Source organism: Ctenopharyngodon idella, chromosome 12, assembly GCF_019924925.1.
Source record: "Ctenopharyngodon idella isolate HZGC_01 chromosome 12, HZGC01, whole genome shotgun sequence".
Classification (NCBI taxonomy): domain Eukaryota; kingdom Metazoa; phylum Chordata; class Actinopteri; order Cypriniformes; family Xenocyprididae; genus Ctenopharyngodon; species Ctenopharyngodon idella.
Genome location: NC_067231.1, coordinates 20920669 through 20934839, shown reverse-complemented (window position 1 = coordinate 20934839; position 14171 = coordinate 20920669). Strand labels below are relative to the sequence as shown.

Sequence of the window (14171 nt, the reverse complement as noted above, 5' to 3'; positions counted from 1 at the left end):
TGTTATTGTGTTGAAACAATGTTATTCTAGCTTCCGATGATGGTTTGGACTTTGGACTCACTTGTTTTTGCAGTAAAGAGCCATGCAAGCCACTCCCAGCAGGCTGATCCCCATGGCTATGCTGAAGATGGACAGAATCTGTCTCTGATAAGTTTCTGCACTCTCTGAAAAGACAGACAAGGACAGCACACGCTCATCTTCAGGCTTTATTCACAGTCATGCAAGTATAGATTGAACAAAAGAATCTTGTGTAGCTAATCGGTTCTTATAGGTTGTAAGGAAAATTCAATGCCACAGTAATGGAAACATTCCCAGTGCAAAAGAATATAAATTTGAGAGATGATTGGAAAGGGACTGTTTCAGAACTAATCGGCTGGTTCTACCATTTCTGCATATTTAACTAGCATGCGAACATGTGCACACAATCACATTTGATTTGATGATGGGGGACAGACAGCAGAGAAACATGCAGGGAGCCGTCAGCTAAACATTCATGTGTGTCAGGGGTCAGGCAGGCTTGAAATGCGCTTTCTGTAATACTCTGCCTAATGATTGGCTTATTGGAAACCAGCACTATTGTACTGCCCACACCTGACAGGAAGCTTAACTGGTATTTGAATTGGAATTACACAAAGTGGAATTTACAGATTTGATTAAAAAAAAAAGGGGGTAATGGCATGCTGGGAAATGCTTGGTCAATAAAATAAAAAATTAATGGTTGTCTGTAGGGCTGGGCGATATAGCTAAATATGAATCTCTTATTTAAATTGTGTTTACACTTTGGTGGTTATAATGCAATAATTCACAAGCATGTAGAACACAATAAGCGAGCATGATGAATAAAAGCTTCAGCGTTTTGAGTGGATTGAATGGATGCGCCACTGATTAACTTAAAGGCCTCAGTTTCGCCATTTTGTTCAGACATTCAACACATTTATGATTGGTTAGAATGCAAAAACTGACTTTCTGTGACTTTCTTCACAGAAAGCTCAGACAAATATGTACAGGAGCATCTGAAAGTAGCACCCATCAGCTGTCATAGTTGTGAGAAGAAAAATGAAAGTGAAATGGGCTTAGATATAGCGATAATATCACTTATATTCGCCTAGCCCTACTTGTCTTTCTCTAGGGCCAATAGACCTTATTCACAGCAGTGCCATCTTTGATATTGTGAGGGATAGACATACATCTCTTCAGTGTATTGTACTCTTATTTAATGTGTTTTTGGATCGTCCTGCTGTCGAAATACTGTAAAAAATATCTTTCCAAGAAATTTCAGTAGACAAAAAACACCCGACAATATGAGCTGTGAAAAATTATAAGTGATCTAGGAGCTTTATACAGCTTTTTACAGCAGATGCCATTAAAAACACGTTAAGTCTATCCCTCAAGCCTTACTTTCATACCTGTCATAGTGCTGCTCTAAATAAGGTCTATAAAAGACATTTTAAACTTTCAAAATAGGCTTTGTCAAGCCTAGAACCAAATTCATGTGTTGGATTTTAAAAAGCATTTTCAATTCAAATCTAAATGATGATAACCCTGAATAATAGGGAGTTGATCCTCCCTAACAACTTCAACTCTTCTGGGAGAAGTTCGACTAGATGTCAGAACATTGGTGTTGAGATTTGCTGTGTGACTTCTATCTGCTGATCCAATGCATCGCAAAGGGGTTCAGGTCTGAGCTTTGTTCTTCAAAGGTAGTTCTACTACACCAGACTATATGTAAATAATCTATATGGATCAATCTTTGTGCCCAGGAGCAGAAATAAGCCGTCCAAAACTGTCAAAACTAAGTCTGTGGAAAACCAAGAGCAGCCAGTGGGATAGCAGGGACTGAAAGACTGGTCCTCACAGTTTGGTGGAGAGTCTCTGCAAGCAGATGGCTAGACTTCCCTCACAAACACACACCCATGACTGAAATGCTCTCTCATGCCACAAATGCACAGAGCTGACCATTCATGCACACGTGCACTCAACACCCCCCACCTCCACCCCTCTCTCTCTCTCACGGAAAACATGCTCCGTAATGGCCACAACTTGACTCGCTCACCATCCAGATTAAAATCACTGAGGCAGTCATTTCCGAGAAGCAGAAATGCATATCAGTTCCACTTTAACTATCTCTCCTTCTCTGACAGTTTTTGAGGAAATCTTGAGGCGAGTGTGTGAAGCACGACTAATGGAAAACTTCACAGGATTCACTCGTTCACTTAAAGATGCTTTCAGTTGTCAGGCACATGAGAGAGGGCAGGGTATGTGGATGCAGAAAGGGAGAAAGCCTGCAGAAAATCCATTTTCACAGCAGTTTTTGGGGTCCTTTTTGTTGACACTGCTTTAAGTCTGTGGATACTGTGGTTTGTTAGGGTGTATAAAGGCATGTATTTAGCCCTTGGCTGTGTGATATTTCTCATCCCCAGAGACTTGCTATGCAACACGCCACCTCAGCAAGGTGCACACCTCGGGGCTTTGCAGTAATTAACAGCAACATACACAGCAACATACAAAGGCGAGCACAAGCAGACACACACATGTATACGCACAAGCCACACAGACCGCATCGCCCATACAGATGCTGCCCTGTGCCTTTACAATACATTTCTTTTGCTCTGTTTCCATGGCAACTCAAGAACATTAGGCTTCTATGAGAAACAGAGAGCATCATGTGTGTTTGTATACATTAATGCTGGTCAAGAATGGGAGGAGAAGCCTGTGGGTGTTATTTTTTTCTAACATAATCAAGATCCAAGGATACAATTTATAAATGTATATGGGAAAGAGCTTTAGATTCGCTATTTAAAAAAAAAAAAATCATTTATAATAACAGTTTGTAACCAATTTAAATGGTTCTGTGGTGTGATGAATGCATTTTAAAAAAACTATATATGTCATGTAGTATCTCAAATAAAATGGGGTCAAAAATTAATTATATATATATATATATATATATATATATATACATATATATATATTAGGGGTGTGACGAGACAGCTCACGAGACGAGACACAAGATTGGGTTCACGAGAACGAGACAAGACTAGATTTTTACACAGTATTTTTAAGAAATCCTCAATGATGAAATACATGACAAGAAAAATAGTCTGCAGGTGCATTTAAAATATGTTTTAATTAATCATCTTGTAATTTATGTCACTTCAGTTCTACTTTCTGAGTATGAATTATCATATGCAGTAAAAGACAACAATACTCAAGCACTATAAAAGGTTTTGCCACAAACTCAACTGACTAGCTACTCTCCTGTATGGTTTCATATGAGTTTCTTCAGACCTTAGAACTGTACATGAATTATGAGCTTCTACAACTTTTGACCTCCTAACTGAACCGCTTTCCACTAATTGATCATAGAATTAAAAATAGTGTAAACAATTATGAAAAAAACAGTAATCTCTTATTAAGTGCAAACAATAAGTGCAACCATAATCAAAGTACTCTCTCAAAATTCCAGAGACCAAATTTTTCTTCAAGCATGATACAGAGCTAAGAGATTGTTACAACTACACAGACCAGATTAAAATAGCTTTCATATTGGGGGATATTTGCGGGCATCAGGGAACCGCTATCAAAATGCGGGGTATTGAAATCGCGTTTGAATGCGCGCTCGCGTTTTACTTTCGCTTTCGATTTTGAGATCATGCATACTATAGGGAGCAGCATTGCTGAGCCCGCATTCTACAAGACAAGACATTTACCAGATGCTTAGACTCTGTTGCGCAACGAATCCCCCTCCATGGTCTTGTCAGCTCATCTTACTCTCATGTGATCAGTGAACACTAATTCCTGCTGTACTACATACGACTCTGCAGCTCGTGTTTGATGAGCTGGATGGGATTGAAGCGACCATTATCCAACTGAATTAAATGGTTTTTATTTCTATAAAAAGCAAAATGACAGTGAAGGTGTAATGTAAACGTAGCGGTGGCATATTCTATCCTAATTTCACCCTCACACTCCTTAATGGCAATATCGTGAGACAACTTTTCACTTCGACGAGAAATCTCGTCGCATTTTAATCTTGCGAGATCTTGTCACACCCCTAATATATATATATATATATATATATACACAGTAGTCAACATTTGAAGTGGATCAAAACTTTGATCTACTTCAAATGTTGACTAATGTGTGTATATATATATATATATATATATATATATAAAAACCAACAAATAAATAAAGCACAGCATGTCAAACTGCAAGATTTTCCTAAAAAATTTCATATCGGGAGGCAAAAATAATGTTAAAGAAATAATACATTTCCTTACCCATAAACTCAATTCCCAGCTCATCTGCTGCTTCAGGGAGAGAAAGAGACAAGTGGTTAAATAGACGGAGAGAAAGATAGAAACAGGGAGAAAGATGTTATCATACAGATTTCCACAAACAAAGACATATTAAATCACCCAGATAATAACCGTGAATAAAAAGCAAGCGAGTTTTGTCAACTAAAACTGTTCATTGTTCAGAAGGAGAAAAGATTCTGTAGCGGCATCGTTTCGGCAACAAAAATAGCTTTCTCTTGATTACCCAAGATACGAGCAGCCACAATATTGAAGAGGGTGAAGCTGTTTATAATATAAAGCACATAAAGGCCTGTTAGCTGCCTGTAGAATAGATACGCTTCCCAAGAGAAGCTGGATTTTGTCAGGGACGGGCTTTAGAAATGCCTCAATGTCAACTGTAATGCCCAGGAGATGCTTATAATTGTCTTTTCTAGTTGAAAAATTTTATTAATTCATCCAAAGGCTTCAAACCAATATGCCTCCTCTTTAAGGGAGTCTTCTCCAGCAGAGCACTGCACAAGCAAATCTCCTTTCTAAATACAGTCTCTCTCTCTCTCTCTCTCTCTCTCTCTCTCTCTCTCTCTCTCCCTTCTCTATCCCACTGAAGCCTCAAAACTGCTGGTCCTGATAAAGAGAAGAACACTCATGCTCTTTTCATTTGAATAGTCCCCTTTTTCACGCCACTGTAATATAATCTCATTTAAATTAAAATGAAACCCTCACACTTAATTGCTTTTCTGACAGAGGTGGTCTAAGGTTTTTAAATAGACTGCAGCTTGCCCAAGAAAGATTATTTTAGTGGACATACTTAAAGGGGAAAAAACAGAAATCAAACAGTGACAGAAAACCTTCTGTCAAATGATGAATCGCCACATAGCAGCCTCAATTTTTCAACGCCACATGTTTTTGCATATATTCATGCGGCAATTTAAACATGATCTGTGGGAAAATAATGAGCTGAAATATCTTTTTTTTTCCTCTCAAAGAGGCCGTGCTGCAGTTCTTAATGAGAATGCAAGGAATGGTTGTTTTAGCCTAAACAATTCCTGCTTGTGATTTAAATTCACGGTGAATAAGGACAGAACCCTTGTTTACTGGCAGCCGCACCACAGCGCAGGCACAATGAAGTATGTGGAATCGCTTAAAGGTTGTTTTAAATGCTAATGTAAGCAGAATTGTTGGTAATACTCCTACCCGAGATTTTTGCACAGTGTCTCTCCTCTGGGCCTATTGAATTCACTGTGTGTTGTGGGATCGGGTGAGATTTTTAAAAAACACAACACAGCTCTGTGAGACAAAAGGCCCAGGCGATGATCCAGCGGTTCTGTCGTATCCCTGCTGCCAGCATTGCTTGGACCATTCATGCTGTGGCTGCCTCTGATTGCCCACAATAACTGCCACATTCATCCCCTCATAATCGCTGTGCTGTCATGAGCCACACACACAAAGTCATTAAGCACGGATATGCATGCATTCCTCGAATCCTGGCAGCAAGCTCCTGATGTACTGCTCCCATAAACCACAGGCTCCCATCCGTTGTCCCGTCACCCTTGGGAGACATTTACGCCGTCGAAGAGGAATGGCACCCAGTGCACTGAATCAACGTCATTCGCTCAGAGACTCAGTGGAAGAGCTACAAAAATGAATCAAATCCTTAATCCTTCCGATAGTTGGAGCAATAGGCGAAAGCTCCTTTGTGCGGCTTACTTACATAGCCTAATGCTCGAGAGATAAATACCTAAATGAGTGGGGCCGCTGTCCCCTGAGCAAGCCAGTTGTGAAATCCGTCTCCCTTGAGTCACCGGCTGAAAGTTTTTTCTATTGCTCTGAAAATGGCTTCACTAACCAAATTCCTTGTTCATAAGGGGGATGGTCCAAAAAAAAAGTCATAATTTTCTCACCAAAAAAAGTTTCTAGTCACTCTTGTTTGTACAGTTGTAATGAAGCAACTGTAATGCTTCAAAACATCTTCATAAAAGTATCATAAAAGTGGTGCATACAACATACGCACTATATTTCACGTTTTCTGAAGACGTACAATAGATTTTTGTAAAAAACATAATTTTTGAATATTCCCTTCATGTGAGCTTTTAAAGGATTAGTTCACTTTCAAAATGAAAATTACCCCAAGCTTTACTCACCCTCAAGCCATCCTAGGTGTATATGACTTTCTTCTTTCTGATGAACACAATCGGAGAAATATTAATAAATATCCTGACGCATCCGAGGTTTATAATGGCAGTAAGTGTTACCAAATGAGTATGAGCTGAAGGAAGTGTCTCCATCCACATCCATCCATCATAAACATATTCCACACGGCTCCGGGGGGGTTAATAAAGGCCTTCTGAAGCGAAATGATGCTTTTGTGTAAAAAAAAAATCATATTTAACAAGTTATGAAGTAACTTGTATATTCAAGTTACGAAGAAAGTGTAAACTCGCATCACGTCAGTTACACTTTTTCCATAATTTGAATAGGGAAGGCGTAGGATGTAGCGTAAGCTTTTTGAACTGCGAGAGTTTTACACTATCTTCGTAGAAGTAGAATACGGAAGGCGGTCTGGTGGAAGCTAGATATTTTACTTCATAACTTTACTTTACTTCAAATATGGATATTTTTTTTTACACAAATGCATCGCTTCACTTCAGAAGGTCTTTATTAACCCTCCGGAGTTGTGTGGATTATGTTTATGATGGATGGATGTGGATGGAGACACTCTCTTCAGCTCATACTCATTTGGAAAGCTTAATGCCATTATCAAGTAAACAAAATATTTAATTAAAAAGACTGATTAGTTCATGAATCGGACAACACTATTCACATGAAACTAAATTTAGGTCTGTCTTTTTTTGCAAAAAGCTATGTTTGGCTTTAAAAAGTCTTGGAATATAGACCTTAATCAGGGTAGTGCCATATTTAATTTTGACAGGACTGAAAATGAGGCTGTGAGGGATACAGTGAGTTCAATGTATTGTACATGCCAATGCCAATTGTTATACAAAAACTCCATAAAACATAGTTTTAAAAATTACATGTGATCTATACCTTTATAAACAAAATGGAAGTCTATCCCTCACAGGCTTGTTTTTCTCCATGTAAAAATCAATATGGCGTCTTCCCCGACTAAGGTCTATAGTGTGCGATTTATATGGATCACTTTGTGATACTTTTTATAGCTTGAAAATATCAGTCCCTAAAAAACATAAAAACAATTTTTTTCCTTTTGTGTTCTGTGGAAGAAGGAAAGTTGTACAGCTTTGGGGAAAAAAAAAAAACATGAGGGTGAGAAAATGGGTTTCAATTTTGGGTGAACTACTCCTCTAACACCATTGCTCATACAGTGCAGGCAAAATAGTTGAAAGAAAGTCAACAGCATTTCTTATATTAAGCACTAGGGTTCTTGCAGTCGCTGACCCGCGGTGCTTTCCTTTGCCAGGGAGCTGGGGGGAGGGAGGGGCCAAGCACAAGCGAGGCTCTTTTCGCATCTCTTATGTGGTAGTCGATATGGAGACAAAAAAGAGTCGACGGATGATTTGTGCTAGTGTGTTGAGCAGAGATAGATTGTGAAAAAGCTCAGGGGACAAAAGACTAGGTGGCAGATAACGCCAAGCCGCCCCCAGGGGGTGATTTGTGGCTCATTTGGTGGGTTAAGTGAATAAAGATGCACTGGACCAAACACATCAGGCTCAAACTAGGAATGGGGAAAAATAAACACTGGCCTCAACAGGGTGGAATAAAGATACATTGAAAGCATAATGGGCTATGAAAAAATAGTAAAGGCTGTAATTTGACATAAGATATTGAGAACTGTGATTGCTCCTCATGCGGGCCGCTCCAAAGCCTGTTGTGTTTGTTTTCATGGCAGGAATGAATAGTAATTCAAGCACATAATCTGGATTAACTGGCTCATCTCTATCAATGCTGGATAGGTGGATACAACAAAAAACAAAAACTATAGATGCTAAAAGCTTCACCCATTTAGCAGATTTGCAACAGCACTGGCCTAAAATTGCTTCAATGCTAAACGGTGTCAACAGGAGGGTGGAGGAGGCAATACCAGCAGGACTGTGTAGGTGTATCCGTGAAGGAGATGATGGCACTGCTAGAGATGAGGGCTCCGTCTCCGAGGGCTTGATGGATAGCAGGGATATGAATGCTTTCATTGAGAAAATCAGATAGGAAAGAGAAGTATCAGGGACACAAAGTGAACCCTGGCAGAAAAGCTACAGAAAGATCCCATTACCAGCCACTCAGTAGGGTCAGCAACTCAAAGTGCACTAAATGGGAGTTTAGGTTGCCGTATCACTCGCTGGAAAAGATCACCCCCCAAAAGCTAGACAATTCATACGACACAAGGCATTCAGAGAAACAGCCTCGTTGCAGATTCATCTGTGCGCTGGACAGCTCTTTTCACCGCTTTCTCCTTCCAAGGCTTGTAGTTCCTTTCATATCGGTATAATAGCTCTCTGAAAGTTGAGTCACAGGAAGAAGGGTTTATGAGTCAAGGCTTTCTGAGGTCTCACAAATCTTTCCAATCCTAACCTGTAAGAAAGCAAACATCTCTCTTTGGCAGCCTTTTCAGTGACTATGAACTTCCCTTTGGCTACTTGTACTTCACTGTCCTTTTTTAACCTGTGAGACACTTTCCTATCTCATCTAGCACAGAAATGGCTAATGACTTTAGCATCGACCTAAAATTAGCAAAGCAATTACTTTCATTCAGGGACTTTCCTAATGACAGGGGAAATGTACTCTTCATGAAAAATGGTCACTTGATCACATTTCGTTACACTCCGAGACTGGTTAGAATCACACAACAAAGGTGAACGGGTTACGCACTATATTTATCACACTAAAAAAATTTCTGCTCTTGCTGAGTTAGAGATCAGCTTTCCTATAGAGAAAATAGCATATGCAAATGCTTTCTGATTTTCATGAGAGTGTGGCATTGTAGGGTGATGGCAATTTCAGCACTTAGAGAGAGAGGTATAATTAACTACTTAAGCAATACATGGTTCTGAGAAGTCGGTGGAGAACTCTCAGCCCTGGAGGCTAAGAGACTCACCTGATGCTAGAGAGGCTGAAACTTCGAAAACTAAGACTGGAAAGCAAGCAAACAACCAGTAAATTATGTTCTCTCATTTTTTTTTGCTGTATCATGAAGCATTTTGTCACCAAAGGGCTTTGTGTTGTTCATTCTAGTAGGAATGGAAATAACTCAATAACATTGTGTTTATCCAAACCACATTCATTTTTCATGTATCCCTGTATGAAGCACACAAAATAAAAAGATTCCCTCATATTTTCCCTCAAAGAAAACATACAGTGGCAAAAGTACATACTTGGGTCAGATAAGATGGAGTCTGTCTTCGGCACAAATTGGTCACAACGAAGTCCACGGTAACCCTCTTTACACCTGCAAAAGAAGAAGAATACAGAAATATAAATTACACTTTGATTATTTTCATCAATTTCATCACTGATATAAGGAGTCCATAATTCATAAAGCATAAAGCAACAGCAAAGAGCTTGTTTACATTTTAGACAAATTGCAATACCGAACACATGGAGATGCCAAAAGAAAACCTAAACCACCAATCGCCTTGACCTGACTGCATCAGGCTAACTACTACAGTACATATCCATTCAAAATTACTAAACACAGCAACATACACATGACAGATATAAACATTATCCTGAATGTGTTTGGAAACAATGTGAAGGTACTAAAATGTATCTGTGCATAAATACAATGGGCAATCAGTGCATCGAGAGCACACATACACGGTTTGTTTGAATGATCTGATCGCAAACAGAGGAGCAAAATTAAAGGGTTAGAATAGAAACGTCCGCCTACCAGTGTTACAGGTGCTTGCACCATTGTAGATGCTCAGTGTGACAAACTCTCGACTTCCAAGATCATCTAACTTTGTGACGTAAATTATGTTAATGATGGAATTTCACGTGCTTCTGTAATTTATTTGGGAGCTGAATGAGGCCGCTGGAGCAATTGCTAATGAGAGACGAGCACGACACATGCCTTTAAAGCAGCATAACTTTTATTATGCCACAGTTGCCGCTTTCGCTTCTTCCAGTCAAGCGTATGTGGGGTAACGCAGTGCTGTTTTATCATATTAGATACATTTGACTGTGTTGAAAATGATGTTATAACATTACTGTGCATTTGCTGGGCAGCTGCTGAGACACTTGTTGCACACACAGTAAGCTAGATCGATATTAGAATATCATATTAAGAAATACTGGATGGCTTGTATTGATAAATGGCATGCAATTAATTTTAAAACATATTGTATGATGGAGAAAATGCTGTATTACTGTTACTAAAAATAAAGCTGCATCTGATTATGCTATGTTAGCCACTCGACAAAATAGCGTTTTTCTCAGACATGGTGAAAACACGCAGTCGCGGAAAATCAAGAAAACGAGATTCAAACAATAAGACTAAACGTGTTGAGCTATATAACAATAATTAGTTTTCTGTCAATAAATGTAACCAAACAGTTTTTCCCTTGCCTAATAAAACGTAATATATTAAAGCGTCTTTGGTGTTTCCATGGTTTCTACAACATAAAACTGGAAATCGATAATGATATGCGACGCATAGACACGGTCCATGTCCTGGTTAAAATTTGCTTATTTTCTCTGGATTTAATCATTCTTGGAAACATGTGGAACAACAAAACATATAACACTGCAAACAAAATATATAACACTGTTCTAGTGGTTTTTTGATATTTTAATCCAAAAATTGTGCCTTTAACGCATTAACTTTTAATGCAGTCTTAAAATGAGCATAAAAGACTTTCTTTTCTTATTTCAGGGGTAGTTTATACTTTTAATATGCTATCTTTTAGTCACCCTTTCATTTTTAATCACCTTTTAGTGGTTTCTGCAGCTCACCTGAAGGCATAGCTTACCCAAAATATTAAAAATCATCATTTACACACACACAAAAGAAGATATTTTGGAAAAATGAATCGAGTAAATGGGTAAATGATGACAGAATTTTCATTTTGGGGTGAACTACCTGTTTAAATAATCATGTAGTCTGACAAATATATTTTAAGAGTACAAATATTCCATGCAATTTCTCAACTAATATCAAGTCATAAAAAGTGCATTTTTTTAATTATACAAGAAGCATAAAAAAATGTTTAAAATAGTTCTAGATGGCGCATATGACAATGCAGGGCACCACTGTCACTGCTTGACATGTCATGCCAACCCATTTAGAGTACAGATCTGCATCCATGTGTCCATCCATCATTATGTCATTTTCACAGAGAGATTGACTCAACATTAGAAATCAGAATACCCAGAAATGTTATAAATTAGCCTCATGCAGAAAAATATGAGGAAGTAAAGGAGGGAGTTGTGATATGGAGAAGAAAAGAAGAAGAAAAATAGGGATAACAGGGCGGGTCTGTCCAGAGCTCAGTGGTGCCTGCACTCGCACAGATAACACAGTCTTGACATTTATGTCACATCCCCACTGAGCTATGGGACCGTATGGAAAAGACGAAGGCATTTGACAAGACTCTTAGTGTGAGATCAATGTGAAACAGGGGACTTCTTCCAAAAGTAGCAATGTGCTCTGAATCTGTGTGTAGAAGAACCACAGAGAACACCAGCTGCCCTCCAGAAAAAGCATTTCAGACATCTTCTAATCTCTCTCTCCATCTTATTTGCCCTTTCTTTGCGTTTTTTTACATCTTAACCCAACAACTGTTGTCTTCCCATGTGCAAACACATATACAACACACCTCCAATGCTGCAAACAGACTCGTTTCTATTTTCCAGCAACATCGCACCTTTTATTCGCACATGTTTACCAGAAAATTGCCCAATTCTGAGATCTGCCTCTGTGATCACTTCTCTTTCCTGTGCAACGCTAACATAATTTTGAAGAGGTGTACAATGATAATGACAGTTCACAAAAGGAAACAACAAGCATTCAGGCCGAGAAGCATCAAAAAACCCTCAACAGAATGATCTTGAAGTTGTTTCATCTGGCTTCGTTGCGACAGCTGCCTAGACTCAATCCTGTCTATGTGTCTGGCTTGAGGAAGCATGACTGAGGTTTGCTGAAAGAAACAGAAACAAGACTGAAAACTGACTGCAAAGAGGGAAAAAACATGGTTAGGCTGTAATTACAGTCACGGAAGCAGGTGAGGAGCACGTCGTGCGGTCTCATCTCTCTCTGCCTCGCGCTCTGTTAGCTCACCGCCTGGTTAACACTGACTCACGTGTTGACGGCAGAATGATGGCTGTGACTGTTGGCAGCCTATTTGTATGTTTTCCCCTTTCTCCCCTTTTCTGGTAGACGATACAGTAGAGCTTTTAGGGGTATGCCGAGAAAACAAACCAACAAATGATTTCATGCATCATTGTTTACTAGGTATCGGAGGAAAGGAAAATCAATGTGTGTGCATGCGTTTATGACATCTGAAGTGCCTACAGAGTAAACAACATTGTAAACTAGAATTTCTGCATCTGCTTCATGGCTTTTCATTATCATTCAAGGACATGTTGCTTGGCATCAATGATCGTGCCCCCGTTGGTTAAATTACAGCTAGAGAGAAAAGGAGAGAAAGGATATATTTCCCCAGAAGGAGGCCAAGGCAATGAGCAGAACTCGCATTTGACTACCGCCCAGCTTGTTATTTAAAGCTGAAGTGTGTAATTTTTCTGATGTTAAAATACTCCTGTTCTAGCTTAATATGCAGAGACAACTAAAAGTAAACCATTAGCGGGAAGATTTCCCCGAAAAGCATAAACACTGTGTCTCTGTGGCCCTATCAAAACATAGCTCTGTTTGTTTGAGAATTACGACCTGCCTCGCACGGCAACAGCAGCTCAGCCAATGGCATGAGTTCTGGGGCGGGGCACTCTGCTTGCCTGAGTGCAGAGTGTTTGGAGGGAAACCTGTTTGAAATCAATCAGTCATTACATTTGCTGTAGCATGTGGTGATTCTGGTTGCGCAGAAACTACACTTCAGCTTTCAAGGTATGTGGATGTAAGTTGGAATAAACAGGAGAGCTTGTTTGTGAAGGAAAGCGTGTCTGCGAGTGGGATGTGCGTGGTGGTATTCTTTTCCTCCCTGTCAAACAGCTCCCACATAACAGACTGAGCTTGTGGCTTGCATGTGGGTGCTGCATATACTACCCACATTCACACACCCACATACTGTACAAACACACATTTACACAAAGATACTGTCATCCCTTCTCAAGATCCTGTGACAACTTTTCTCCATAAATAAGGCCCAATCTGATCCTGGCATCCTTTACTATTATTGATGGATTTGGAGGCTGAGATAAGGCCAGTATTGGAAACAATCTCTGTTCAATTGTTTCTTACCCAGCCTTGTCACAAAAGTGCTGTTTAAGAAACCTGGCTACTCTATTATCATACAGCCAATACATATTCATATGTATCTGTCTGAGTTTGCGGATGGGGAGAGGAGAGTGAGCATTGCAACAGAATGATTTTATTTGTTGAATGACATTGACTGATGCCCACTTCACTATTCAAGATGTTTGTTTGCGAGACAACCTCACTGATCAAATTCAGCACACAAACAAGGACCGGATCCCTACCAATTCAACAAGTGTTTCTTCAGTTCTGGGCATATAAATGTCCTAGGGGTTGACTTCTATTCAAATGAACAGATTTCAACCTAATATATATATATATATATATATATATATATATTATATATATATATGAATTGTGCATAAAAATGGTCTTACACCGTGTCCTAACCAAACGCGATGCGATGAGATTCTAGCAGGGTTGCCAGGTTTTCACAACAAAACCTGCCCAATTGCTACTCAAAACTAGCTCAA

The 14171-nt window shown here is 39.3% G+C and overlaps 1 protein-coding gene across 3 annotated transcripts in view; it reads right to left on the bottom strand.

Moving 5' to 3' along the window:
* Positions 1-14171, bottom strand: part of nrg3b (neuregulin 3b) — a 170044-nt gene that overhangs the window by 13107 nt on the left and 142766 nt on the right. Inside the window, exons 3-5 of one of the 3 annotated variants that reach the window (XM_051915129.1) lie at positions 9644-9717; positions 4284-4313; positions 62-164 (exon numbers count right to left, since the gene is read on the bottom strand). In XM_051915129.1, the coding sequence (XP_051771089.1) occupies positions 62-164; positions 4284-4313; positions 9644-9717 (207 nt within the window). The remainder of the gene's footprint in view (positions 1-61; positions 165-4283; positions 4314-9643; positions 9718-14171) is intronic. The other 2 variants (XM_051915130.1, XM_051915131.1) reach the window with 2 other exon arrangements.